Genomic DNA, 27,260 nt, shown 5'->3' with positions numbered 1-27,260 from the left:
TCATAACGAATCATGTGATTAGTTTGATACTTGGCGCGCTGCTCTCAGTATTGCAATTGAAGACTTGGCTTGGGGTAGGGCAGCCTCACGATAAACGTTTAGAGAGAAGAAGCTTCGCAAATCACAACCATGCCACGTATGTAGCGATCAGACAGGCTACAGGGGATGTACGGTAACCTTCCGAATTTTAATAATTCTCAGTTGTAAAAACTACATCAAAACAAGGACATTTCTATTTTCGTGGCTCAGTGGTTATCCAGCACTAGCACCAGTACTAGTTATCCAGCACCCGTGGCTCAGTGGTTATCGCCTTCGGCTCTGGTGCTGGTAGCTTTGGGTTCGATTTCAGGTCGGGTCATACCAAAGACTTTAAAAATGGTACCGATTGTGTTCTTTCTTGCATAACGCAATGAGGAGAAATCGTGTAATAATCTGGTGACATATCACCCTCTTCCAATCTGCCTTGAGCCAGCATGGAAGCAGTACGGCTCATAAAATCACATGGAACCCTGTCAAGTAACCCATGTTAATGCGCAATCTGCTGCAAGCGGAGATAGCGAATGATTATTATTATTTGTATTTTCAGTCAATTTGAAATGAATTGCCATAATAGAGGCTAAGCAGGTCAATAAATTGCTTCATTAGATCTAGTCTCAAACCTTCATGTGCCACCAAACTTTGCCAGCCAGGGCGCATATCACCCATTGAAAGCCACTGTTGATGATATTGAAACAATGTTGACCAGTGGTTCTTAACCTTTTTCTATCAAGCCCCCCTTCAATAATGGTCATGTGCCTCGCGCCCCCTAGATTTTAAATAAGTATCATACCAAAAAAATCACATTTTGTCTATTTATTGAACACATCAGTAAGATACTTGACACTGCTTCTTTGCGACTAGATTTTTAATGCGAGGTTTCTCCAGAGAGTGAACAACGTAAGTCTCCTTCAACTCTCAGCCGTAGAAAAGTAAAAATGAAGCAGCGTCAAGAAAATTTGATAAATCTGAAGGAGTTCAGCGCAAAATAGTTTTGTGAAGTTCTGGTCTAACTAATAAAGCAAGAATTTCTGAATACAATACAATATAAAATAAGGAATATGACGAACACCATAGGTCCTAGGACATTAAAGTAATTAAAAAAATTGAAATTGTTGTAGAGCTCGCCCCCCCCCCCCCCTGAGAGATGCTTTACGCCCCCCTTAACGCGTGATAGCGTCAACACTAATTATGCTAATGTTTTCACGGGCGTTGGTACCTATGCAAAGGAGTACCACATTCAGATACAGCCTGATGCACAACCTGTAGTTCAACCCCTGTAGAGTCCCATGTGCCATACAACCCAAACTGAAAAGCGTCCTGGACAAGCTTGAAGAGGATGGCATCATTGCGAATGCAGACATTCCAACAGAATGGGTGAGCAACTTGGTGGTAGTTGAGAAGAAAAACAAAGACTTGCGTATATGCTTAGACCCCAAACCACTTAATGCGGTTATCATGCGCGAACGTCACAACATCCCGACTCCAGGAGATGTTGAAGCAAAGTTATCAGGAAAAAAATGTTTTCACTGTTATTGATATGAAGAATGCGTATTGGCATGTGAAGCTGAGTGACGAATCATCCTATCTCACAACATTTCACACGCCATGGGGTCGAAAGAGATTTTTAAGAATGCCCTTCGGTATTTCATCCGCCAGTGAAGTTATGCAGAAACGAAAAAACGTTTGGCGACTTACTGGGTGTACAACTGTACATGTTATTGCTAACGACTTGATTATTGCAACCACTGATGAAATACAACATGATGAAATTCTTCGAAGTGTGCTTAACAGAGCACAGGACAAGGGTGTGAAAGTCAACAAGGACAAGTTTCAATTTAAAGTCAATTCTGTCAAATACATGGAAAATTTCGTGTCACAAGATGGGTTGAAGCCAGACAACAAGAAAGTATCTGCCATAGCAGACATGCCTCAACCAAACGATATTGCATCTCTGCAAAGATTTTTGGGTATGACAAAATATTTATCGCAGTACATATCGAATGAGTCAACGATTACTGCACCCAGGGATATCTAGAGAAGGGGATATGAAGGCTCGCAGCGATTGCCTTATTCTCATGACACTACCAGGGCGATTGTTTGTAGTGCTTTAAACATGTGGTTCTTTTTAAAATCGTAGGAAGTTTTGTAGTGCAGCTGGTACAATGAGCTACAGGAGACAGCTAGCAAATGTTACGTAAAGTATATTTAAAGAATACTTGTTTACAAAGACAGTTGAAAAGTTATCAGTAAGCTGTTTTTTATAACAAAGCCTTTGCAGGAGGCTAGATGTAAAGCAAGTATATGGTTGGTTGAATTAACAAGCAGCCACGAGCATGCTGTGAATATCCAGGCCTGACGTTAATAGCGCAATGCAAGTTATCATAACAAGATTTATTAAACTACTATCGGTGCCAATTGTCATTTTACGATAAACACAGATTATTTACGATAAACAATAGCCCTTCTATTGTCAGACGTAATAAAAGCCTTCGTATCCCCTTCTTTAGATATCCCTGACTGCACCCCTTCGAGAACTTTTGAAGAAAAACGCTGAATGGAAATGGACAGATGAACACGACAAAGCGATGACACACTTGAAAACTGTGTTAACAAGTAAGCCAGTTTTGTCGTTTTATGATGTGAACAATTCAGTGCGATGCATCACAGAGTGGTTTAGGATCTTTGTTTATTGCAAAAGGGTAAGCCTATTGCATATGCGTCCAGACTCCAGAACAATGACATCAGCCGAAAAGAATTATGCACAAATTGAAAAGGAAATGCTTGCCATTGTGTTTGCAACCGAAAAATTCCATCAGTAGCCTATGTGTATGGAAAAGAAAACGTGACTGTTGAAAGCGACCACAAACCGCTGGAAACAATCATGAAGCAACCTTTAAACAAGGCTTCAAAGACTGATGCTGAGATTGCAACCATATGATCTTCGAGTAAAATTTGTACCAGGAAAGTACATGTATATGGCTGACACGTTATGGCTGACACATATTTACCGGAGACATCAGACAATGCATTGAATTGGTTTGGTTTGGTTTTGAATCTTTATCCTCGGACTGACAAAGCCTTGATAGGTTATTCCTGGTACTTGTTCGCATACTTGTAGAGGCTCTTGACGCAGGGCCGGTTACCGAGATTGGCAGAGTGAAGTTTTCCGATTGTTGAAGTCTTGTTGCCGAGAAATTATTCCATTCATTAGGTGCCGCTGAATGGAGAGCAGTCCTGAAATGCGTTGCTCAAACGCACACCCCGAGAGTCGAACCAGCGCCGCGTGATCTTGAGCCGGGCGCGTAACCACTGAGCTAACGGAATGAAGAGCTTGAGTATGATATAGCCTTAGCCTACACTCACTGATTACAAATGTTTCTTCTATGAAACTTGAAGAATTCCGAAAAGCTACAAGGGAAGACCCAACCTTACAAACCATATCCAACTAGGGGAGACTGGGGGAAGTTGGGCCATTTTTCACATTTTTGAACGTAGATCAATCAACTCTAATTCGATTGTAGAACGCTATGCATCATTATGATCTTGATTCTTCTAGTAATTCTTTCTGAATTTTGAATTTATTTTAAGTCTTTCAGGAAAAGATGTATTAAGGTTTAAAAGCGGTAACTTTTCGGCCCAATGTGCCCCCACCCCTGGGGTACATTGGGCCGTACATGGGGCACGTTGAGCCGGTATGCAGAACAATAAAGAAATACCCATACTAAGTCAGTGTTAACTGCAAATGATGAATTAATATCATAAATGGACACTTTCCCGAAAGGGCACTTGGCCTTTAGGACACTTGCCCGAAAATAAAGTGTATTTTATATGCAATGTTCCTTCAGGGAAGTGCAATTACGGGCAAGTATCATTTTGAACAAGTGTCCTTTTGGGCAAGCGTCTTTTGGATAATTGTGTACAGGTTCTCATAATTACAACAAAACATTTTTAAACAAACAATGCAGAAAGAGGTCGAAAATTATTGACGAATAAACATTCATTTCCAACATTTGAAATAATAACTAAAACGAAGTACCGGTAGCCTAACATTTAAAAAATGAAACGAAACATTGTCAGCTTTGGGTGCTTCGGTCACAATCTGGACACACAAATTTGCATGGATTGTGCGCCCAAGTTTTACAAGTAGGCCTAGAACATAATTGTGAATGCCACGCCATTACTTTCACAATTAGCACAACCTAAGCATCGGCAGTTTACCCACTGTTCTCTGGATCGACTATTTTCATAAGGTTTATCACAACTACAACATCTCCAATCAAGATTTTTGGCACCATTAGTTGTTTTCGGAAAATACAATCATCGATGACGGTCTTGTTAGATGGGTGATATCCTCTTCATTCGGATCCGGACGATCAGTAACACCAGCTGGTAAGAAATCCTCTTCCGTGAAAATATTCCGATTCAATGGACAAATTCCTGATACTGCCCATCCAAACAAAATATTGGATGGAGTCATTGCTTTGTTGTAGGTCGTATAGACTGCCTTCGGAATATCCAATATCGTGAAGTGCCTACCAATATTAGGCTACTTGAGGACCTCATCCAATCATCTAGGCTACATATTTATTGTAAATGCTTGTAAAGGATTTAAACACCGATCTATCTAAAGGTTGCAACCTGTGTGAGGTTGCAGCGTTCACGCTATATTGCTGGTGTTGTTGCGCGAGATAACTAGCTGCCTAATTTATACATACATTCTTTCTGTTTTGATCACAACATTTGAATGGGGTAAGTTGGGCCACCGGCCCAAGTTACCTTTTTAAAGTGGCCCAACAGCAGACACATTGTTTTGTACCACTTGCCAGATTGATCTATGAAAGATTCGACAGAATGGAGTACCATAAACTGACACCCCTGGCGATATAAATATGAGCCACAAATATAGCACTTTCAGTTGGAGCTCTGCAATCTGCATGCTTAGTAGATAATTTTGCAAAAAAACACAAAAAAGTAAACTTTCTTACTTCACTCATAAACGCTGACCGCAATCAACTTCACCTCACCATTGTATGATCTGAGAACAAAACGGCATCACATAACGCTAACGTGACGTGACGATCACGTGACATACAGCGATGGTGTATCGCAATTAAGATATATGGGTGGCCCATGGCCACCTGGAGATGCGGCCTGATTTGTCACATTTTGCAGATTTTGATTACAGCTACTGCTAGTGTTTGACTGACATTTTTTGAGATGTTTTTACTTTTTGCGGTTTCCTAATGACATAAAACTTTTTTGTTGCCTTGGGGAAGCAGTAGCAAATGATAAAAAGTAAGTTGAAAAACGTAAAATCAGCCTGTTATTGAAAAATTAACAGTCTGACTAAAATTTTCGAAATCAAATTTTCTTTGTTTTTCATCATGTGAGGATGTTAAAACCTCTTGTGTCATCTGGGGAAAAGAATAAAGGAAGCGTAAAAATCTAATTTTTAGAAAAATTTATTTAAACGTTCGCCCAAAGTTAGAAAAACCTGGAAATTTCTGCAAAATGTGACAAACCAGGCTGTATCTTTAGATGGCCATGGGTGGCCCAACGTGCCCCACCGGCCCAACTTCCCCCGGCCTCTTCTACTGCTTGAATGAATGGCCAAGTCTACGGAAAAGCGTACCAGCTCATTATGAAAAGTGTAATTGAAGGATGTACAATCGACTAGAGTCTAGACCAAGTACAACAAAAGTGAGGGGGATGTATAGGTGTTGATGAGTGATCCGCTTTTACATGTTGATGAGTGATCCGCTTTTACACGAATCAATGTGATTTTACTTTGTACTTCGCGTGGTCAAATTGCCTTTCTCATTATTCTTATCGAGTGTAGACTGTATAGTGTATATAGCTGTGAATACAATTTGCTATGTTAAGAGTATGTTGTGGTCCTTGGCTCCCTATTAAGCAGGTTAACAACATGGTGGCAGCGGTGGGATTCGAACCCACGCCATCGAAATGACTGGTGGAAATACTGGTAAACAGTACAAGTCGAATGAAAGAAAATGGCAAAAAAGACCATCCGACAAAACCGATTTATATGTGGACAATTGCAAATTTTGCGGCAAGCGTCACAAACGAGGCGCTCAATTTTGCCCCGCCTACGGCAAAACATGCCATTTGTGTCACAATCGAAATCATTTCCAAGAAAAGTGCTTATCGCGAAAACACGTACACGAGACCAGGCAAGAATCACTGTACCATGACGACAAAGATAGCGGTGATGACAGCGATGCGTATCTCCATTCGGTTGTAGACAAAAGCAGAGACACTCTCACAGCGCTTTTAGAAATCAATGACTGTCAAGTCCGTTTCCAAATAGACACTGGCGCACAGGTCAATACTATTTGTCAGCGCTATGTTCGCAAAAACCAAGTCAAGCCAACACACAAAAACTTGGTCATGTGGAACAAAACGAATGTCAAACCTGTTGGCGAAACGGTGCTAAGTGTGACAAATCCCAAAACACTGAGCGTGCATGATGTAACCTTTATTGTTGTAAAAAATGATTTCAATTGCTTGTTAGGCTTATCAACGGTAAAAGAGCTTAACTTAATAACTATTAACAATGGTTGTTTTCTTGCAAATGTAAATGCTACTAACGATTTGGGTGATTTAGGAACTGTATCTTTAACGCTTGATTCAAGTGTGAAACCTCGAGTGTTACCGTCGAGAAAAATCCCTATTTCACTGCAAACTAGAGTAAAAAATGAACTTGATAATTTGAGTGATCGAGGCATTATTTCTCCTGTGAATGAACCGTCCGAGTGGGTCAGCCAAATGGCAGTAGTTGAAAAATCTAATGGTGATTTACGTATATGCATAGACCCACAACCCTTGAACAAAGCACTCTTGCGTGAACATTACCAATTACCCACTGTTGATGACATATTGCCCCAGTTGAATGGTGCCAAAGTGTTCAGCAAACTAGATGTGAAACAAGCATTTTGGCATTTGAAGCTCGATGAGGAATCGAGCAAACTGACCACCATGATTACACCCTATGGGCGCTATAAGTGGAACAGACTCCCCTTTGGCCTTAAAGTGAGCAGCGAATTTTTTCAAAAGCATCTCACTTGTGCTTTAAGCGGTCTAAACGGGGTGTTGGCAGTTGCTGATGACATCATTGTTTTTGGCTGTGGAGATTCCCAGCTAGCCGCCGAAGCAGATCACGAAAGTAATTTGCTGAAGTTGCGTGAACGATGTGAAGAGCAGCAAATTAAACTAAATGATGACAAGGCCGTGATCAAGACATCCGAAATAAAGTTCATGGGGCACCTCATTTCCAAAAATGGCATAGAACCCGACCCCAGCAAAGTAGAGGCGATCAAAAACATGCCATCACCCTCCGATGTTTCGGGAATCAAACGATTTTGCGGCATGGTGCAATACCTGGCTCGATTTATGCCAAACTTAGCAGATGAGTTAGAGCCACTACGAAAACTCACCCGCAAAGGGGTGGAGTGGAATTGGGCTGATGATTGCGAGAACGCGATGAAACAAGTCCGAGCAAAGATCAGCACAGCCCCAGTGTTGACTTTCTACAACCCACAAGATGATTTGACATTGCAGGTCGACAGCAGCAAAGATGGCGTCGGGGCTGTCTTACTACAAAATGGCAAACCAATCGAATATGCCTCGCGTGGGCTAACTGTTTCGGAAAGAAAGTGGGCCCAAATTGAAAAGGAAACACTTTCTGTTGTGTACGGACTCGAACGATTTGACCAGTAGGCCTACACGTATGGACGAAAGGTGTTCGTGGTCAATGACCATCGACCGATTGAGACAATTCTAAAAAAGCCCCTTAGCCAAGCCCCACGACGTTTACAAGCTTTGATCATGCGATTGAATCGCTACTCTATTGACTTCAAGTACGTCCCAGGAAGCTCGCTTGTGATAGCTGATACTTTAAGCCGAGCTTACCCCGAATTGAATGACACCCAACAACCTACCCCATAAACATTGGCTCGTGAAAAACACGAGAAAGATACGTGTTTTTTTACCCCAGTTTCTCGTGTAAAACCCGTGATGTGCACCCGTGTATTACACGGGTGTTTGCACAAACGCAAACCGTGTTTTTCACGACTTCTAAACCCGTTTTTTACACGGCATCTAACCCGTGTTTTACACGACTTCTAAACCCGTGTTTTACACGACTTCTAACCCGTGTTTTACACGACTTCTAAACCCGTGTTTTACACGGCATCTAACCCGTGTTTTACACGACTTCTAAACCCGTGTTTTACACGGCATCTAACCCGTGTTTTACACGACTTCTAAACCCGTGTTTTACACGGGTGTTTGCACAAACGCAACCCGTGTTTTTACACGACTTCTAACCCGTGTTTTACACGACTTCTAAACCCGTGTTTTACACATCAAACCCGTGTTTAATATGGCAATTTATTTGGTACCAAAATCACACATGCCAAAAAACACAGATATAACTGAAGACAGTACAGCTGTTTCACACATCATCAGTTGGGCGAACCGTGCTGGATGAAGATGTCCTTGCAACTGACTGTCTTCTTATTCTCTTTTCAGCTGATTTGAGAAATTCTTGCACAACAGCTTTAACATCGCCCATGGTTGTGTCTTTTGTGTAACTGTATGTTCGAACTGAAGCTGTAATCAAAAAAGAGTTAGTGCTTAGTCACAAAAGCAATAGGCTAGCAATAGATATACAGAATTCTTCACGGATCAAATATATTAAAAATAGATTGCAACATACGTTCATTAAGCAGGGTATACGTGCAAAATCTAAAGTTTAGGCTACATACCATAAATTACAAAAATAAGTTTGCAATCTTTAATTGGGCGCTTGGAACCGCGTTGACCCATCCAATTAAACTTTGTCATAAGCTTATCCGTAAATACTCCAGAAAGAATTTGCTTTACGCTCTTTTTGTAGTCCGTCGAAAAATACCGACTCAAATAAGAAATCTGCAAAACAACATTTATCATATAAAATTTAGACTTCACGGTTACATTCCATAGAATAAACGTAGAGCGCACTCATACTGCAAGCTGTTAAATTTCATTGTTAACAGTCAGGGCCGTGGAGTCAGAGCCGTAACAATGTTTATAGTTTAGCCAAAGGAGTCGGAGTTTTAAAAATTGCACTGACTCCTACCCCTATATAAAATTGAGGAATGCTCTACATTGCGAGGAATTTTAAAATTATCCATTGTCAAAGTGTCAAAAACTTTGGGAAATGTATAATTTTGACCATTTTCAAACAAATCGTTGTTTTGCTGCAATCAATGCTTGTTGAAACTTTCAAGAAATTTGCAGCAGTACGACATTGCAAAACTGTTTTAAAGAGGGTGAAAATAACCAGTATTTCTTGTATGTCTATTGTATGAGGAGAGTCGGAGTTGTGATACCGATTCCACAGCCATGTTAACAGTAAAAAAAAAATTACCAGTTTATTTTGAACAGTGCTGTTTTCCAGGTTGTGTTCAAGCTGATCAAAATCCTCCAGGCTGTTGATGGGAAAAGATGGAATGTCCGAAGGGGGTTCCTCTATTTGTTGAGCTGGGGCGCTTCTTTCGTTTGTCATTATTATATCCAATTATTCGTTGACAGAATTAAAGTTCCCATAATTTCCAGTTGAGCAATTCGAATTCGTCGAACTGTGTGAAAAATAATTAGTTGCTTTAACATGATTTGGTGTTAGCAAAGGTGCTTTGCTTTGACAATACAAAAAGAATAGCTCCCAGGCTAGGGCAGTTGTGATTTAAGCAGCTGCCAAACAAGAAAAGCGAGTGGTAAATAATACTGCCAATTAAGAACAATGCTCTTGTAGGGGCGCTCACGTGAGAGACTCAACAGATCTTCCAAAATTCGAGAAACTGAATTTTCAAAATGCGCTGCTTGTGAGTAAAGATGGGAGTTACGAAGGATAAAAAAGAGAGTAAACATAAATAAACGAAGTGAAGAATTATAGCTAAAACTATATCATCACACCGATGCAGCTGAGCAATTGTTGAGCGAAGTTAATCGAACAAGTTTCAAGGTTTTAATTTAACCAGGTGCAAACCTTCACTTTGCAGCGCAACAAATTCGTCACAAGATATGTTCTTGGTCACTTCAGGCGTAGTGTCGATTGCAACATTCAACTGATTGTCATCCAAGTGAAAATCAAGGACTGATTGTTCGCGCTCTGGACTTGATTGCTGTGGTGCCCTCACAGAGGAAGATTGTGGAAATTCCGGAACTTGTGGCAGTTGCTGCAAGGTTGTAGCAACCTCAGCTGCTCGTACAGGAGTAGAAACCTATGGAAGATTTAGTGACCGTCAGAGTGAACATTAACAAAATATATTTAGTGATATGCTTGGCTCCCTCTACACCCTCAAGTGTCGCACACGAAAACAAACTGACAACTATGTTATTCAGGACTGTCCAATCTATCGCATTCTAACTAGGGCACATGCTGGTCTCAAAATCCTGGATGACGACAGCATATTTAGGCAACGTTCGAAAAGTTCTGATTGAACACCTTAATCCGTGCTATTAACCTTAAAAATGAGATTGCAATATTTTTTTTAAAATCATATTACTTTTAGAAACCGCTCAATTTCCCTAAAAAACGACACCTAAAAATCGTCAAATTTTGGGATTATCATAATTAATAAGTGATTAAAGTATTTGTTTACTTACCTTACAGTAATGATATTTTCTGACTCCGGTGAGTCGCTTTCATCTGTATATGCAATCCTCATAGGCAACCAGCAATTCCTGCATTCATAATTTGAAAACAGTTACTTCAGCTAGATGTCATGCTTGCCCTTGCTTAATGCTTATTGGTACATTACCTACTGATATCTCGTCAACATCAACATATTTTGCATATATACAACCAATCATCATGCAATAAACGTAGAAATGCATGGGTGTACGGTATCTTAAAGGATTAGCTTATATTTGCATCACGGTGTTGTCAGGTACAATGTAACAAGCCAAAATGTACTTACATTAGATACAATTTATACAACAATGTTACAAAAACGTTATATACAACTGCCACGTTAGTGTAACTGTGACTTCAATGCAATAAGTTACTATAATGCAAAGTACTGGCATGCACCCATGTATTATAATTAAGTTAAGAAAGGGTAAAATTAGTTTTGAGCAGTTAAAATCAAAATGAAATGAACAAATATCAGGGAAAAATGAATGCATTGTTATACCGCTTTCTTCTTTTCGATTTAGGTTGTCTACTATCATTTACTTTTTCTTCACTAGCTGCTGTTGAAGCCAAATCAGAAGTATTTTCAGCATGTTGTAACTTTAACAGTGCTTTGGCCAAATCATCTGTTGCAAAATATTAACAGGTCATCTCCCATAACAGTGATCAAGATTAGGAAAAACAATACACTGGAGAATAAGATCTCATGCATATGGAATAATAACAATCTGATAAAGCGGTTAAATGGAAATTACATACCTTTTTACAGTAATATTCATACCCAAATTTTTGTTGAACATGCTCAAAGAATGCCCCAAATTCAACGTAATTTTTCAAAGTTTTCTGGGGGAGGACTCCCAGATCCCCCGCCGCTGGGTGTCGCCTTCGGCGATTACGCTGCCAGGCTTCGCCCGCCGACCGTCAAACCACCCCTCCTCCCCTTTCAAAATACCTAGCTACGCTACTAAATTGGATCATTGTCATTGGGGTCCGCACAGCATATTCCGCACAGGGCCCGAAATACCCTAAGACCGGCACTGTAACTTTATCAGTGCTTTATGTTGTAACTTTATCAGTGGTTTAGCCAAATTATGTGTTGCAAAATGTTCACGTCATCTTTCTACCATCTTCCATCTTCAACACGTCATTTTCCCATAACAGTGATCAAGCTTAGTAAAAACGATACACTGAAGAATAAGATCTTATGCATATTGCATATGGAATAATAACAACCTGCTAAAGCGGTTAAATGGAAATTACATACCAAAAAATTGACAGCTAATTAAGACAAGCAGCTGTGCTGCAACAGAAACAACAGAGCAAACATAAATATTGTTGCACAAAACTCCATTAATATTGGAAAACATATTATATACATATACATGTTGTTGATTGTTGAATGAAACAACCTTGTCACTTGGCAATGTAAATTGGTAAGAGAGAATCACAAGGCCAGTGAATTCCAACTCTTAACTCACCATAATTATATATATGTATAATATAGCCGGCCATTGGGTACTCTACTGGCAAAACCCTACCTCTGATTGTTTCCAACTTTTATTTAGGTAATATACCGTAGGCTATGTATTATAGCTTAATGGGTAGTATAAATTAATATTAATGTTTACCTGTTTTGTACATAATTCGTACATGATACTTTTTCCAATTTGGATTGACATCTGAATTTTGTAGGCATAACTGGCGAACCGTGTAACCGGGAAGCTCAGGCCAATAACATTTCAAAACATCATTATCATGAAATATCCATTTCGCTAGGACAAGATCAACTTCACCTCTTGATATAAAGTCAACGACTGCAAATGCTCTCAGTCATAGTCTTCATATTTTTAATCTACAGTAGCACAAAATAGACTGGACTTACTTAACATTGACAAAAGTATTTTCAATCAGTGTTGTTTCTCAAGACTGCACATTAAATGATAGGCTAATCGAGTAAAACTATTCGTACAATAGAAATAAATGCACTGTCTACAGCAAGCCCTGTAGGTAGGTACCATACTTCGATAGATGACCAAAAACAGGCACAGCTTTTCGCTACCTTTCTGAACAGCACTGCACCATTTCGGTATGTTCACCGCGATTCGTGCACAATCTTTTGGTAAAAAGAAAGATTGAACCTTTTATCTTCAGGCGCTTTTCGGTAGATTTAAATCAGTTAATGATTTCTAAATATAAATGGAAGATTAATTAACACAAACCTTGTAGCCTACTTACCAGTCACTCTAAAAAGTCCTCTCCTAAGCTGATAAGTAAATACTTAGTGAAATTCTGTGCCATTTTTTTATGTCACAGACTCACAGGGATATTTAATCAGGTGACCGCTGGTAACCGCAAAATAAGGTTTACGAAAAATAAAGGGGAGAAATTCGGTCTCAACAATGAAAATTACATAATACTGTATTCCTGAGTTGCACAGTCAATTCTTATTGTAAAGATATTAACATAAAACACAAAAAATAGCCTACTAGATGAAACAAACTTGCTACTAGCGTGAAAAAAACACGAGTATAACACGTTAAAAACACGTGAGTGTACAGAAAAAAAGTAAATATGCAACTGCAGAGATTTTTTAAAGATATTAACATAAAACGCATCAAATACCCTACTAGAGTTGAAAAATTACTTTAAACATAAACAAGAAAAACAACATGAAACAAACCTGCTTCTGGCGTGTAAAAAACACGTGTATAACACGATAAAAACACGTGAGTATACAAAAAAAGTGAATATGCAACTGCAGAGATTTTTTAAAGATATTAACATAAAACGCATCAAATAGGAAATAGCCTACTAGAGTTTAAAAATTACTTTAAACGAGAAAAACAAGATGAAACGAACTTGCTACTGGCGTGTAAAAAACACGTGTATAACACGTTAAAAACACGTAAGTATGCAGAAAAAAATGAATACGCAATTGGAGAATTTTTTTAAAGATATTAACATAAAACGTATCAAATAGCCTACTAGAGTAGAAAAATTATTTTAAATGAAAAAAACAAGATGAAACGAACTTGGTACTGGCGTGTAAAAAACACGTGTATAACACGTTAAAAACACGTGAGTATGCAGAAAAAAATGAATATGCAATTGGAGAGATTTTTTAAAGATATTAACATAAAACGTATCAAATAGCCTACTAGAGTTGAAAAATTATTTTAAACGAAAAAAACAAGATGAAACAAACTTGGTACTGGCGTGTAAAAAACACGTGTATAACACGTTAAAAACACGTGAGTATGCAGAAACAAGTGAATAAGCAACTGCAGAGATTTTTCAAAGATATTAACATAAAACGTATCAATTGATATTCTAGAGTTGAAAAACTTACTTCAAATATGATATAAAGCATTATTGCAATTGATGACATGTGTAAAAAAACTCGTGTTAATCACGTGTTAAAGTGGTGTAAAAAGAACGTACCCCAGTATTACACGAGTTCCCCCAGAATTTCTCGTGTTTTTCACGTGTTTTCACGAGCCAATGTTTATGGGGTATCACCCGTGTCATGGCTATTTCATCATTTAATGACATACCCGACAAAAACTTGCAACTAATTAAAGATGCCATGTTGCAAGACCAAGAGGCGAAAGACCTCTTAGCAAATATTCAAAACGGATGGCCGCTTGACAAAAATGAGCTCACCGATAATGTTAAGCCGTATTTTTCATTGCGTGACACTTTAAGTTGTGATAACGGTTTGGTGTTGAAAGGTGAACGTATTTTTGTGCCTAAAATGTGTCGTAGTCTTTTTAAAAATCACTTGCACCGAGCTCATCTTGGTTACGCCAGCATGATGCGCAGAGCGCGAGAAACCATTTTTTGGCTGGGTATGGCCAAGGAAATCAGCCAAATTGCTGATAGCTGCATCATTTGTCAGGAGCTCAAACCAAGTAACCAAAAAGAGTCTTTAAAACAGCACGATGAAGGCTCATATCCTTGGGAAAAGTGCGGTGTTGACATATTTGAAGTGAATGGTAAAAGTTTTCTTGTCGTTGTGGATTATTTTTCAAATTTTTTTGAAATTGACCTTTTGACCCAAACTACCAGTATGCAAGTTATTTGTTGTATCAAAAAGCATTTCGCACGATATGGAATTCCCAAAATAATTGTATCTGATTGTGGTTTGCAATTTTTATCTTGTGAATTTAAACGTTTCTGCAAAAAGTGGAGCATTTCACACGTTACTTTCTCACCTGGCCATCAAAGGGAAAACGGGAAAGCCGAAGCTGCGGTGAAATCAGCGAAGCACCTCCTTCGCACAACAACCCGAAACCATGAAGACCAATATTTGGCCCTTTTAGAACTCAGAAACACCCCGAGACAAGATGTTAATATCAGCCCGGCAGAGATCGTATTTGGAAGACAGACCCGTTCCGTTTTGCCCACTGTTATTAAAAGCACTCCAACGAAAAGGTTCCACCCCGAACGCAGAGAAACTCGACGTGAAACCGTACTCCGCCACTATAACAAAACAGCTAAAAACCTACCCCCTCTACTCCCAGGTGACCCCATATTTGTCCAATCCCCAGAAAAAAGTGAATGGCGGAAAGGCGAAGTTGTCAAACGCACTGGCTCCCGCACATACATTATCCGATCTTCAAATGGCAGAACGTACACACGAAACCGGGTACATTTACGAAAGGACCGAAATCAGAGGTCCCCCCGCTCCCATTCCTACGACGACACGTTAATGCCTTTTTCGCCTAGTTTATCACCTAGCCCTTGCAGCCCCAGCCCAAACAGCAGTGAAACAAACGAACAAAATAATTCTGGCCCAGTGGGAAGACCCACACGAATACACCGCCTACCAATTAGATTACGCGAATATGTTGTTTACTGAATTGTTATCGTGTTTACAATTATACTGCCGTCAAGGGTACCCAAATTACCGTTATAAAGAAATTTTGTTAAATGGGGGGATGTTGATGAGTGATCCGCTTTTACACGAATCAATGTGATTTTACTTTGTACTTCGCGTGGTCAAATTGCCTTTCTCATTATTCTTATCGAGTGTAGACTGTATAGTGTATATAGCTGTGAATACAATTTGCTATGTTAAGAGTATGTTGTGGTCCTTGGCTCCCTATTAAGCAGGTTAACAACAGTAGGCAAAACACATGTCACTTATTATGGGAAACCAGGGATACCTAATAGGTATCTAAGGTATCTAAGGTATCTAAGGTATCATAGGTATCTAAGGTAAGGTATTTCTGTGGGAAACCAATTAGCAGACCATAGGTGAAAGGGCGATTACGCGACAAGGCGCCAATAGGGCAGAATGCTCGTTGACTTACATCAGACCAACGTCGGTAGAGCCCAAAGTCACTGAACGTCTATGGTAGAAAAATTTCTACATTGACCGCAATGGTCGGGCACGAGGGCCACAAGTAAGAGTGCGATTAGACCTATTACTGGTACACATCCCTGGAAAGGTCATTTAATACTGAATCCGATGCATGTAAAATTTCGAAGATGTTTGGAGTGGTGTCTATTATGCAAAAATCGTATTATTTTAATGTTTATCGTAAATGTATCCTCCTGCATCTTTGAAGCGTTCTGCTGGGAGTTCCTTTCAAATGCCGACCTATTGGTGCACATCCCTGGAAAGGTAATTTAATACTGAATCCGATACATGTAAAACTTAAGTGGCACGTGTTGCGGATTATAGGTTTATTCGAAGATGTTTGGAGTGGTGTCTATTATGCAAAAAATCGTATTATTTTAATGTTTATCGTAAATGTATCCTCCTGCATCTTTGAAGCGTTTTGCTGGGAGTTCCTTCCAAATGCCGACCTATTGGTGCACATCCCTGGAAAGGTAATTTAATACTGAATCCGATGCATGTAAAATTTAAGTGGCACGTGTTGCGGATTATAGTTTTATTCGAGGATGTTTGGAGTAATGTCTTTTAGGCAAAAAATCCTATTATTTTAATGTTTATCGTAAATGTATGCTCCTGCATCTTTGAAGCGTTCTGCTGGGAGTTCCTTTCAAATACCGACCTATTGATGCACATCCCTGGAAAGGTAATTTAATACTGAATCCGATGCATGTAAAATTTAAGTGGCACGTGTTGCGGATTATAGTTTTATTTGAAGATGTTTGGAGTGGTGTCTATTATGCAAAAATCGTATTATTTTAATGTTTATCGTAAATGTATCCTCCTGCATCTTTGAAGCGTTCTGCTGGGAATTCCTTCCAAATGCCGACCTATTGGTGCACATCCCTGGAAAGGTAATTTAATACTGAATCCGATGCATGTAAAATTTAAGTGGCACGTGTTGCGGATTATAGTTTTATTGGAAGATCTTTCGAAGGTATGTCATGTCGCATTTTGTGCCTCGCACTTAGGCTATTCACGGATAACTTTTTTAGGCTGAAAGCGGAAAAATTATTCTGTCAGAATGACGGTGGTGTTGACAACACATGACTACTCTCAACCTTGAGAGCAAGCTTGTGCTAATGTGCTTTCATTTGATATATGAATAGTAAGAAAAATATGATACTTTTAGTTATATTATGCATTAATGTCTTGGATTTACTGGTAGTTCGAAGAATTAAGGAGAATATTTTTAACCGTATCTGTCACTGCTTCCTTTTGGCGTCAAGAGTTACTGGCCGAGACCATCAGGTCTACGTCTCTCTTATTGCTAATTACTCCGTCGGCTTATATCAAATAACAACGAAAAAAAGTATGCCATTGGTCAAAAGCCTTATCTATCACTTCGACCAATTTATTTCGCAAAATATATTCGTGATTGTGTATTTTAGGTAGAAAAGGTGATAAAGACTCGGTTTTTGACCTATTTTCGCCATTTCTTGATCAAATTTCTCAGTTCACATTTTATTTTGAAAGTCCTCTTGCATAGAACACAGAATTTCATCAATTTTGTTTTTCCGTTTTTGTGCAAACAGTATTCCATGCACTTTTTGCACTACAAAGCAATTTGCGCAAATAATAAATTATCTTCCTAATTGATGTCTGCCAGCAAAGAATGACTCATATCACGTCAAAGACCAACTCCCTACCCAGACAGCAAAATCGACGTTGAATCGATGTAAAAATGACGGATTTTGCTGCCTGGGTAGAGAAGGGAATTTTAGCGCCGTGGTGTTGTGACTGACAGACACAAAATGAAACCGCACGCTAATAGTAAACTGTCAATCAAGCTATTAAATATCAGGAAATTTCTTGCATTTTATAACTGGCTGTGACAAAAGGTTTATTGTGAACTTCACAATTATCCGATACCAACATAATCGGGATTAAAAGTTGGGGCAAGAAAAAAAAGTAAAAGCCAAGAAATCTCAGGTTTCTAGCGTCACTGCTTCTATGTGAAATTGCTGAATTAGCAGAGGGCGAGACCATAAGGTCTAGGCCTACGCCAGTAACAGATACGGTTAAGGAGATGCTTGTGTTTTCCGGATGCAACCTAGTTCGTACCATGAACAGTTTGTACCGTCAGCTCGTACCTTGAAAAGATCGAGAGAAAAAATTAAAAAAAGCCGAAGTCCGCTGATCGCAGTTTCCGCAAACATTTTTTCGCAGCTTTCGCTAACCCTAACCATAGAGTAATCTATGCTCTAACCCAAACCCTCGCCGATTGCAGTTTCCGCAAAATTTTTTCCGCAGTTTCCGTTAACCCTTACCTTAATTCTTACCATAGAGTAATCTATGCTCTAACCCTAACCCTCGCTGATCGCAGTTATCGCAAACATTTTTCCGTAGTTTCCACAAACATTTTTCCGCAGTTTCCGCAAATAAAAGAACTTCTTCTTCCGCTAACTTTTACCCTAACCATAGAATAATCTATGTTCTAACCCTCGCTGATCGCAGTTTCCGCAAACATTTTTCCGCAGTTTCCGCTTACCCTCACTCTAACCATAGAGTAATCTATGCTCTAACCCTAACCCTCGCTGATCGCAGTTTTCACAAACATTTTTCCGCAGTTTCGCAATTTCCGCTAACCCCAGTTTCCGCTAACCCTAACCCTCGAGTTTGTTTCAAGTTGTTTGGGGAACCTCCGATCAGCGACTTCGGCTTTGTGCTATTAAACTGCGATCGGCGACTTCGGCTTTTTTATTTTTTTCTCTTGATCTTTTCATGGTACGAACTGACTGTACGAATGGTTCAAGGTACGAACTAGGTTGCATCCGTGTTTTCCACTTATTTTTGTTATTACTGCATTTAAACATTTTCTCTGCTTCCATAGACCTTAAGCATTGGTTTTTAGATGCAAGTTAACTGAAGTTTGCTCAACTCCACTGTATCAAAAATTAACTTGATCGCATTTTTATCGTGGAATTCCCTGGAATCTTCTAGTAGTAATCTAGTGTCTGTGGCGTAATTATAGACTAAACATAGTTTTGTATTGTGTAGTTTGGGGTGGAGCTGGGCGATATTTCGATATGATACGATATTTTTTCGGCAGCGTTATTTATTCACAAAGCTCCGATTTTATCGTTTATAAATGTACTGAAATTATAGCAACATTTTCGCGTGCGCAGTGACACAGAGATCGCATGCATAGACAACCCAGTGTGTGTGCATTGTTTACACATTGCGAGCACATTGCTGGGATTTTTTTTGCTGAGAGTTTTCGGTCATTTGTCCGAAATGACTTGAAAAAATTTGGTAATTTTTTCTGATGAAAATATTTCCTTTCAAGTAACTGATACAAACCAAAACTTGCATTTCCGGACTAGCTAGAATATTAAGTTTTGCTGAGAAACGTTGTCGTGTTTTATCTGAGAAAAGTTAGAACAGACAAACGTTTCTTCAACGTTCATCAGCGAAACTCAACCTTACAACAGCCGGCCGCAGACATCTTTATTGCACACTAACACACGTTCAAAAATAACGCAAAACAAAAATACAGTAGAGCGGAAGATAATAAAAAACGGACATTTTGACAGAATTGACTAGGGGAAGTGTGGGACCTATGGAACACTTTTTTTGAAATGGTCATAACTTTTGTATTTTAACTTCAAACAACCTAAATTTTGGATTATATTATGCTGGTGGGTGGTTTTAACTTATGATAAAGCGAAATAAAAATATGTTGATTGGTTAGCTTGTTACAAGAAAAAACAAAAATTTTGCGAAATGTTCCATTGGTCCCACCCCTATGGGACCAATGGAACACCCGATGGGACCTATGGAACGCTATTGCATTAGAGCTAAAAGCACTGCTCATTGTCAAGCCAAATCTAGATTTTTAACAAAGCACCATGGAAAACATTCAACACCAATCGAAAAAAACGAATACACAGAAAAATAACAAAAAATGAAACCCACAAAATAAAGTCACGTGGTAAAGTTGTTAGGCTACTAAAAATATTAAAAACCTAAAAACTCTACCCGTCCAAATTTAAACTTTTTTACTGAAGTGCAGGCGTTTCCAAGATATCATCTTTCAAAGTGAATTCCTTATTCCGAAGTTTTTAGAAGAAACACTATGCAACGAACATTATATATATTGAACAGTGTTGCCACTAACAAATTTTGGGTAATAGAATTCACATTGAACAGTAACATTTCGGCAACGACTGCATGCAGATCTTATTTAAAACCGCAGTGTCTCTTTCTTAGTTTTTTACCATTTAAATGACAAATCCAGCCAGAATAATGATAGCGCCCCTTAGAGATCACACATAAGACAAATCAATAGTTCCATAGGTCCCACATAGCCATGATGTTTAGATAACTGGTTGTAAGTTTGAAATGATGCACTTCACTGTGCTGCATTCTTGTCTATATACTGTTTAAATAAATGGTTTCATCGGAGATTCTGCGCTAAGAGTCCTGCTTGCCCTAAACTCCTGAAGAATTCTTACAAAGTTAGACCTCAAAGGTACATTTTCAAGCTCAAAAACATAAAAAGCGTTTGCGTCTTTCAAAACAGCCTTTTCCAGAATTTTCGATGTTGATTTCTGCTTACATGTCAAAACGGTGTTTCCAAATATAACTATTTTTTTAAATCCACTTTTGGTTTGGGAGCAAATCTGATGTTCCATAGGTCCCGGCGTTCCATAGGTCCCACACTTCCCCTATATATTTTTTTGGACACTTTGACCGAATTGATTATATTTTTTTCGAACATTTTGCTAAAAAATTGGTCAATGACCGATAAATGACTGAAAAAAAAATCCAGGTCAATATTGTCAGATAAGAAAGAATCCATTAACTGTACTAGACAACTGCCGGCCAGGTGATCGTCCGGCGGGTCCCACGAATTACCCATAAGCCCCATAAGTACCCATAAGTACCCATAAGCACCATAAGTCGCGTCGAATTACCCATAAGTCGCGGTCGAATTACCCATAAGCCCCATAAGTCGCGTCGAATTACCCATTAGCACCATAAGTCGCGTCGAATTACCCATAAGCCCCATAAGTAGCGTCGCATTACCCATAAGTCGCGTCGAATTACCCATAAGCCCTATAAGTGGCGTCGAATTACCCATAAGCCCCATAAGTCGCGTCGAATTACCCATAAGCCCCATAAGTAGCGTTGAACTACCCATAAGCCCTATAAGTTGCGTCGAATTACCCATAAGCACCATAAGTGGCGTCGAATTACCTATCAGCAACATGGAATTAATCTGCAGGTTGCTGCAGCAGACGGAGTGTCACATAAAATAAGGTGTTGCGACCGTGTCATATTTCAAACTGGTTGTCCTGCTTTGGTATAATACACGTTATAACGCCCGCGTTTTGTCGCTTCTACTTTTTATAGACCTCTGCTATGTTTGTTGTATATTGATTTTTCGTTGTGATAGTCAGAAATAAAAACAAAACAAACTGATAATATTGTGAGCGTTCTCGAAACATTACTGATATAAACTAAATTAAGCGAAGATTTCACGAGCTCTGGCGTGGCGTAATGGTTCAGCCAAAGCGTTATTGACTTTGGTGACACGGGTTTGATTCCCATCCTTGCCATTATTTTTTTTTTTGTAATTATCAAGTTCAAAGCAAGAATTAAGTCTCTGGCTGAGTGTGAGAACGATTACTATGCTGCAGACCTGCAGTCACCTGGTTTATAGGGAAAATTGTCCTATGTTAAAGTGTTTTATCGGATAAAACACTCCATCTGCTGCAGCAAACTGCAGATTACACATAAGCGGACGGAAGGCAAGGAAGCCAATCTTCGTGTCCACCTTCAGGCATGCCTTCAAGTGTCCTGCTCTTGAGCGGTGTCGAACTATATTTTGGAACGCCGAGCCAGTGCTCCTCACCACTCGGCTATGCAACCGACTACTAGACGGCTATATAGACTACACTCTACAGGCTTATGGGTAATTCAGTTCAGTTCAGTTGTTTTTTTATTTCTGACCATCATATCAAAACAATACACATCAACATAGCAAAGGTCAAGAAAAAGGTAGAAGCGACAAAACGCGAACGTTAAAACGTGCTTGTGATCGAAGTAAGTTATTGAGTTGAAAAAAAATTTGGCACGGTCGCAACACCTTCAGAATCGACGTTACTTCTAGGTAATTCATGCCACTTATGGTGCTTATGGGTAATTCGATGTGATTTATGGTGCTTATGGGTAATTCGACGCGATTTATGGGGCTTATGGGTAATTCGACGCGACTTATGGCAGGGTTACCAGGTTGGCTTTTTTCAAGCCAACTTTCTCAAATCTGGCTCTTTTTTAAGGCCTTTGGCTGGAAGATTTACGGTTTGGCTTTTTTTTGTAATTTGGCTTCTTTTTGGCTTTTTTTAAGTTTGGTTTTTTAACCAGTAATAGCCTACATTTTTTTACTTTTTAGGTAGGCCACTGAGCAAAGTGAACATATATCATAAATCTGCAATTTTTCCCGTTGCTAATTGTTGCTAATTCCGTAAAATCCTGACTAAATGTGAACATATGTACCCTAGAATGACTACTGACCAGCCTTGTTTGACTCTCGATTGTCTGGAAAGTAAAAAGCTAATGGTGGCAACCATGTTAGATGAAACAGCAGAACGTCCATCAAGGAGACGAAGCATCAAAGTAGATGCGTTTTTGGCAATAAAGGTCTAGAACAGTTTTGCACCTCTAATTCAAAATAGCTTCTTCAGCTGTTGGGTGTAGATGAAGCAATACTTTCGAAGGATCCTGCTCATTGGACTGAATATGGTGCATTTATTTAAGCTTTACACATAGCAAAGGGCTTTTCAGCAGTCAATGACAGAGCAGAGAGAAGAGTTGCTGTAATCCAGGATTTTAAAAAACTGTTAACTAAAGATGAAGTCCAACTTCAGTTTCTTGTGTAAGTTGTTACTGAATATAGGAAACTGTTTTCCACATTGCGACAAGAATAATATTGTTGATAATATCGCTTCATGCAGTACTCACCAGAATTGCATTTTGAAATGAATATCGTCACCAGTGTTCCTTCTAAGGTTTAAAAATTGAGAAAATAAACGAAATTTTGTATATAGATGGTTTCGTGGTCACAAAAAAGATTGTGAAATCAAGATATGGACAGATTTCACAAGTCCTAATCTCTTGGAAGGAACACTGATCGTCACATATTTTTATAGAGCCAATGCTATCGTAGGCTATCGTACCTTTTGTGCTAAAATGTGTTTTTTCTAAATAACGGCTTTTCTACTTAAGATAGCTGCATTTAATGTTCACAAAGCAGATAGGAAACTATGTTTTCTGCATCTTTTGACACAAAACCGTACAGTATCTCTAGCTCAAGTGGTTTTTGAGATACGCAGATTTGGTATTTTGAGGGAAAGTACAGTAGCCTACATGAGGGAGGAAGGCCACCCCTAAATCAACTTCAAACTTAAAAAAGTTATTTTTTCTGACAATCTCACCATTTGAAAGGGTGTCCCAAGTAAAATTCAAAAACTCAATTTTAAGAGCCACCCTAATGTACAGTTGTACACGCAAAGTGAAATCATGCAAGACTCTACTGATGACTTTGAATCGTTTTTGTAATTTAAAAAAAAATATGATTCATGATTTCATGCCAGCACCAAATGTTTCCGCTTATATGTTGGGTGCACCTTGCAAGGGGAAGAGTGTAATTGCCCCTCTCCTAAATTGTAGGGTTATTTTGAATGTGTAGCAGTTTTTTGCTTTTTAGTTCCTCAACTCAACCAATATTTCACACTCTTTTTAAGAGTGCAATACTTCTTAGTTGAAGAATATTTTGAAGAGCCTTTTCTTAGCCAAACATATTTTTGTTCTGGCTATGCTCTCTGCATCCTACGAGGTAAAACGTGTTTTGTGCTGTTAATTCGTCCATTTAATAACACCAAGTATGTGACGATAACTTGTTTTTAGTACTTGATAGTCGTGCTTTGTTGGCTTTTTTTTGGCTTTTCTCAAAAGATATTTGGCTTTTTTATTTTCATTTTGGCTGGACTTTCATTCAAGTTTGGCTTTTTTTTTGCAATTTTGATCTGGCAACCCTGACTTATGGTGCTTATGGGTTATTCGTGGGACCCTTGCGCGATCCGCCTAAAAAAATGATCCGTAAAAAATTGCGCGGTAAATAATGCGTTGAAAGCAACAACACTCGGAAGCTGATAAAACCACTTCTCGTTACCACATCAAAGCAAATGTCATATTTTTTCCATAGACAAATGAACAGTGAATACAGACATTTAAATAAAAAACACGACTTGTCAAAGACAAAGCAAGAGCGGCGTCCAGTCTGGGCATGGACTTCGACTTGATGCCAGTGTTGTCAGATTGGGCGATTTATCTGCAATTGGGCTACTTTTAGTTGGGCTTGGCGCCAAAAAATGTTGGTTTGCGACTTGCGCTTTTTTGGGCTACTTTCGGTCTCTAATTTGGCGCGAGACGGTGCTTAAATTTGGCAGAATTTTAAGTTGTTTGATAGTTAATTTTGAGTTGGCAGAACTGAATAATTGGTAGAATCCGACCAGCCTTTGAAAATGTTGGTAAAGTTTCGATTTATTACGAAAAAAATGACGTTAATTTTTTGATTCGGCATGAGGATTGATTTTACTGCTGACCATTAGCAGCTTTGACTATTGTTACAACAATGCTGTGTTCATTTTCATCCGGGAGAATGGAAAAACTGACTGGCGAGTGGCGAAAGCGAAATTGCACTTGTATCGCATATCAGAAATTATAGGGTACCGGGTAGTTATGATCTTAATTTAGTACCGTACCATAATTTTTGAAGCTTTTATTGGTGTCTAAGCTATAAATTAAAGTGGGAAAAATTGAATGTCAGTGGAGAAACTTACTGAATGTAAACTGGTCTTCCTTGTATGATTAAAAAACAATGATAGATTCTTGTATTTTTTGTACCAAGGTGTACGAGTTTAGAAATGCTGCAGGGGAGTATAAATTTAGAGAAGTTGCTCAATTGGCACTAACAATGTAGCCTATACCAATCAGCAATGCATTACGGTAGTTGAGCGAGCCTTTTCGAGAGTTTCTGCAATCAAAACCAAACTGCGAAATCGTATCGGACTTCAACTTTTGTCAGCAATTGTGAGGATCAGAACTTTGCTGCAACAATTGGAAAAATGCTGTTTGATCCCCAGTCATCAATGCGGAAGCATGACAGCTCTATATATGAAAATGAAGCTTCAGCAGTTGATGATAGAATTTTGTTGGGTGTTGGTTCTTGGTAGTTCATCTGAGTTGACGGGCTTATGCTATGCATTAGCATCTACTATGGAACCATTTGTATCTTGAATTTGAAAATAGGAATTTGTATGAAGTCTGTAGGATAGCATTGGCTCGTCTAAGTTTTTTTCTATTGAACAATGCTTGATTCAATATTGAACATTGTACTTATTGTATGTTGTATTAATGTATGTATTTTGTATCTACACAATCAGCATGATGGACAAAGATGTTGCTTTGTCCATGACTCTTGGGGGCATGCCCAAAAACCCCCCTAGAAAGCCTGCGCCTTCGTTGCTCAACCGTCGACGTCGCGACGGCAAATTGGGCTACTTTTAAGTTGCTTTGGCGCATTTTTGGGCTCTTTTTTTTTAAAAATCTGGCAACACTGCTTGATGCAATCCTACGATCAAATGTTTTGTTTAGACTTGGCACGTAACAAAAATTTGTTTTAACCCTAGCCGAACTTAATTTGATGACACTGGGCATTGGGCAAGCTAGCTAAAAACTGAGACTCATGGAAACAGTTAGGTTGTTGCCTCAATAGCGTTTAATTTTTTTTAGTCCTGGGCAAAGATCAAGACCCTAACCTTATTAACCCTTACCTTAACCCTTCTTAACTTTAATCCTAACTCTGGCCACACCTGATTGTAACCATGGCAACAAGTGGTTAAAATAGTCACTTTGAAACAGTTAACCCATGTTGATGCGTAATCTGCTTCATCCGGAGGTGGCAATTGAATATAGGCTATAATGTGTGTGATACCAAAGCAAGACAATCAGTTTAAAGTAGGCTATATCAGTGCTCTTCAACCTTTTTTGGTTTGGTGAACCTTTTTGAACCTTGAATTTCTCTTTTGAACCTTGAATTTCTCTTTCGAGATTTGATTTCACACAAACAAGAAAAGCCGCTTTCTGCTATGCTTCTGTATTCTGGCACGTTTAACAGGTGCACCCAAAAGTCAGTGTATGGTGTCTCTTTAAATAATACTTTCATACCAAAATCCGATTGGAGATCAATCAAATCTTCAATTTCTGTAGTAGGCCCGTCATAAATGAAAGGTTGTAATATCCAAGAACTGGCATTAAGTGTGGCATTCTGTTTAGCATTGAAATATTTCTCAAAGTTTTCTTGCAACAAATTAAGATGGGCATGAATAAGTGGCACTGCCTTCGTTTTGCTGAAAGACACTACCCTCGCTCGTTGATACAGAAGTTGAAGTTTTTGTAAAATATTTGAATAGAGACATCACAGACAAAATCGTTAGGCAGTGGCTATTTGACCGGCGCCGGTCTTTGAATCTGAAACACTATTTGACCGGTCATGACGTCACCCTATAGGCACTTCTTTCTTTTTCTCTTTCAAAGCAAAAGACGAGAAGAGTGCGTATTTAACTTGTAAATTCGACGATTATGTTCAACTGATTGGATGGCAAGTGGGTTACGTCTCTGGTTGGTGTTCCAGAGGGAATGAGTTCGATACTTCGCGGCAGCGTTTTTTTTTTTTTTAATTTTTAACTAAATTTTGACCCGAAGTGACTCAATCGTTAGGCTGCTGCATTTTTGTAGTCAATTTTTATTTTCGGAAGCCTACAGCCCAATTTTTTATGTCTTTTCAACTATGAGTAATAAAGTCAGAGTTTTTTAATTTTCTTGAATTTGAGAATTTCTCTGGATAATTTTCCGTTCGTCATAAGAGGATGTGACCGTGTTTGCCGAACGACGCAAAAATGTAATGCGTCGTTCGGCAAACACGGTCACATCGCAAAAATGTAAAGCCTCGTTCGGAAAACACGGTCACATCCTCTTATGACGAACGGAAAATTATCCAGAGAAATTCTCAATTTCAAGAAAATTAAAAAACTCTGACTTTATTACTCATAGTTG

The 27,260-nt window shown here is 38.9% G+C and overlaps 1 protein-coding gene across 3 annotated transcripts; it reads right to left on the bottom strand.

The window, feature by feature from the left end:
- Positions 1–8,423: 8,423 nt before the first annotated feature.
- LOC145766999 (uncharacterized) lies at positions 8,424–12,930 on the bottom strand. Of its 3 annotated transcripts, XM_082578726.1 has the most exons (6): positions 11,238–12,265; positions 10,708–10,785; positions 10,088–10,322; positions 9,470–9,680; positions 8,826–8,988; positions 8,424–8,670 (listed from the first exon to the last, which is right to left on the bottom strand). In XM_082578726.1, exons 4-6 carry the CDS (start codon positions 9,605–9,607, stop codon positions 8,513–8,515), a joined length of 459 nt encoding a protein of 152 aa, XP_082434852.1. In that variant the 5' UTR covers positions 9,608–9,680; positions 10,088–10,322; positions 10,708–10,785; positions 11,238–12,265; the 3' UTR covers positions 8,424–8,512. The 3 variants fall into 3 exon arrangements, with proteins under 3 accessions (XP_082434852.1, XP_082434851.1, XP_082434850.1); XM_082578725.1 differs by having other exon boundaries at positions 10,708–12,265; XM_082578724.1 differs by lacking the exons at positions 8,424–8,670; positions 8,826–8,988 and adding an exon at positions 12,364–12,930 and having other exon boundaries at positions 9,476–9,680; positions 10,713–10,785; positions 11,238–11,361.
- Between the last annotated feature and the right edge of the window lie 14,330 nt (positions 12,931–27,260).

This window comes from Aplidium turbinatum, chromosome 3 (assembly GCF_918807975.1).
Source record: "Aplidium turbinatum chromosome 3, kaAplTurb1.1, whole genome shotgun sequence".
In the NCBI taxonomy this organism is placed as follows: Eukaryota; Metazoa; Chordata; class Ascidiacea; order Aplousobranchia; family Polyclinidae; genus Aplidium; species Aplidium turbinatum.
Note: the sequence above shows the minus strand (reverse complement) of the source record. Positions and strands in the feature narration are given on the sequence as shown.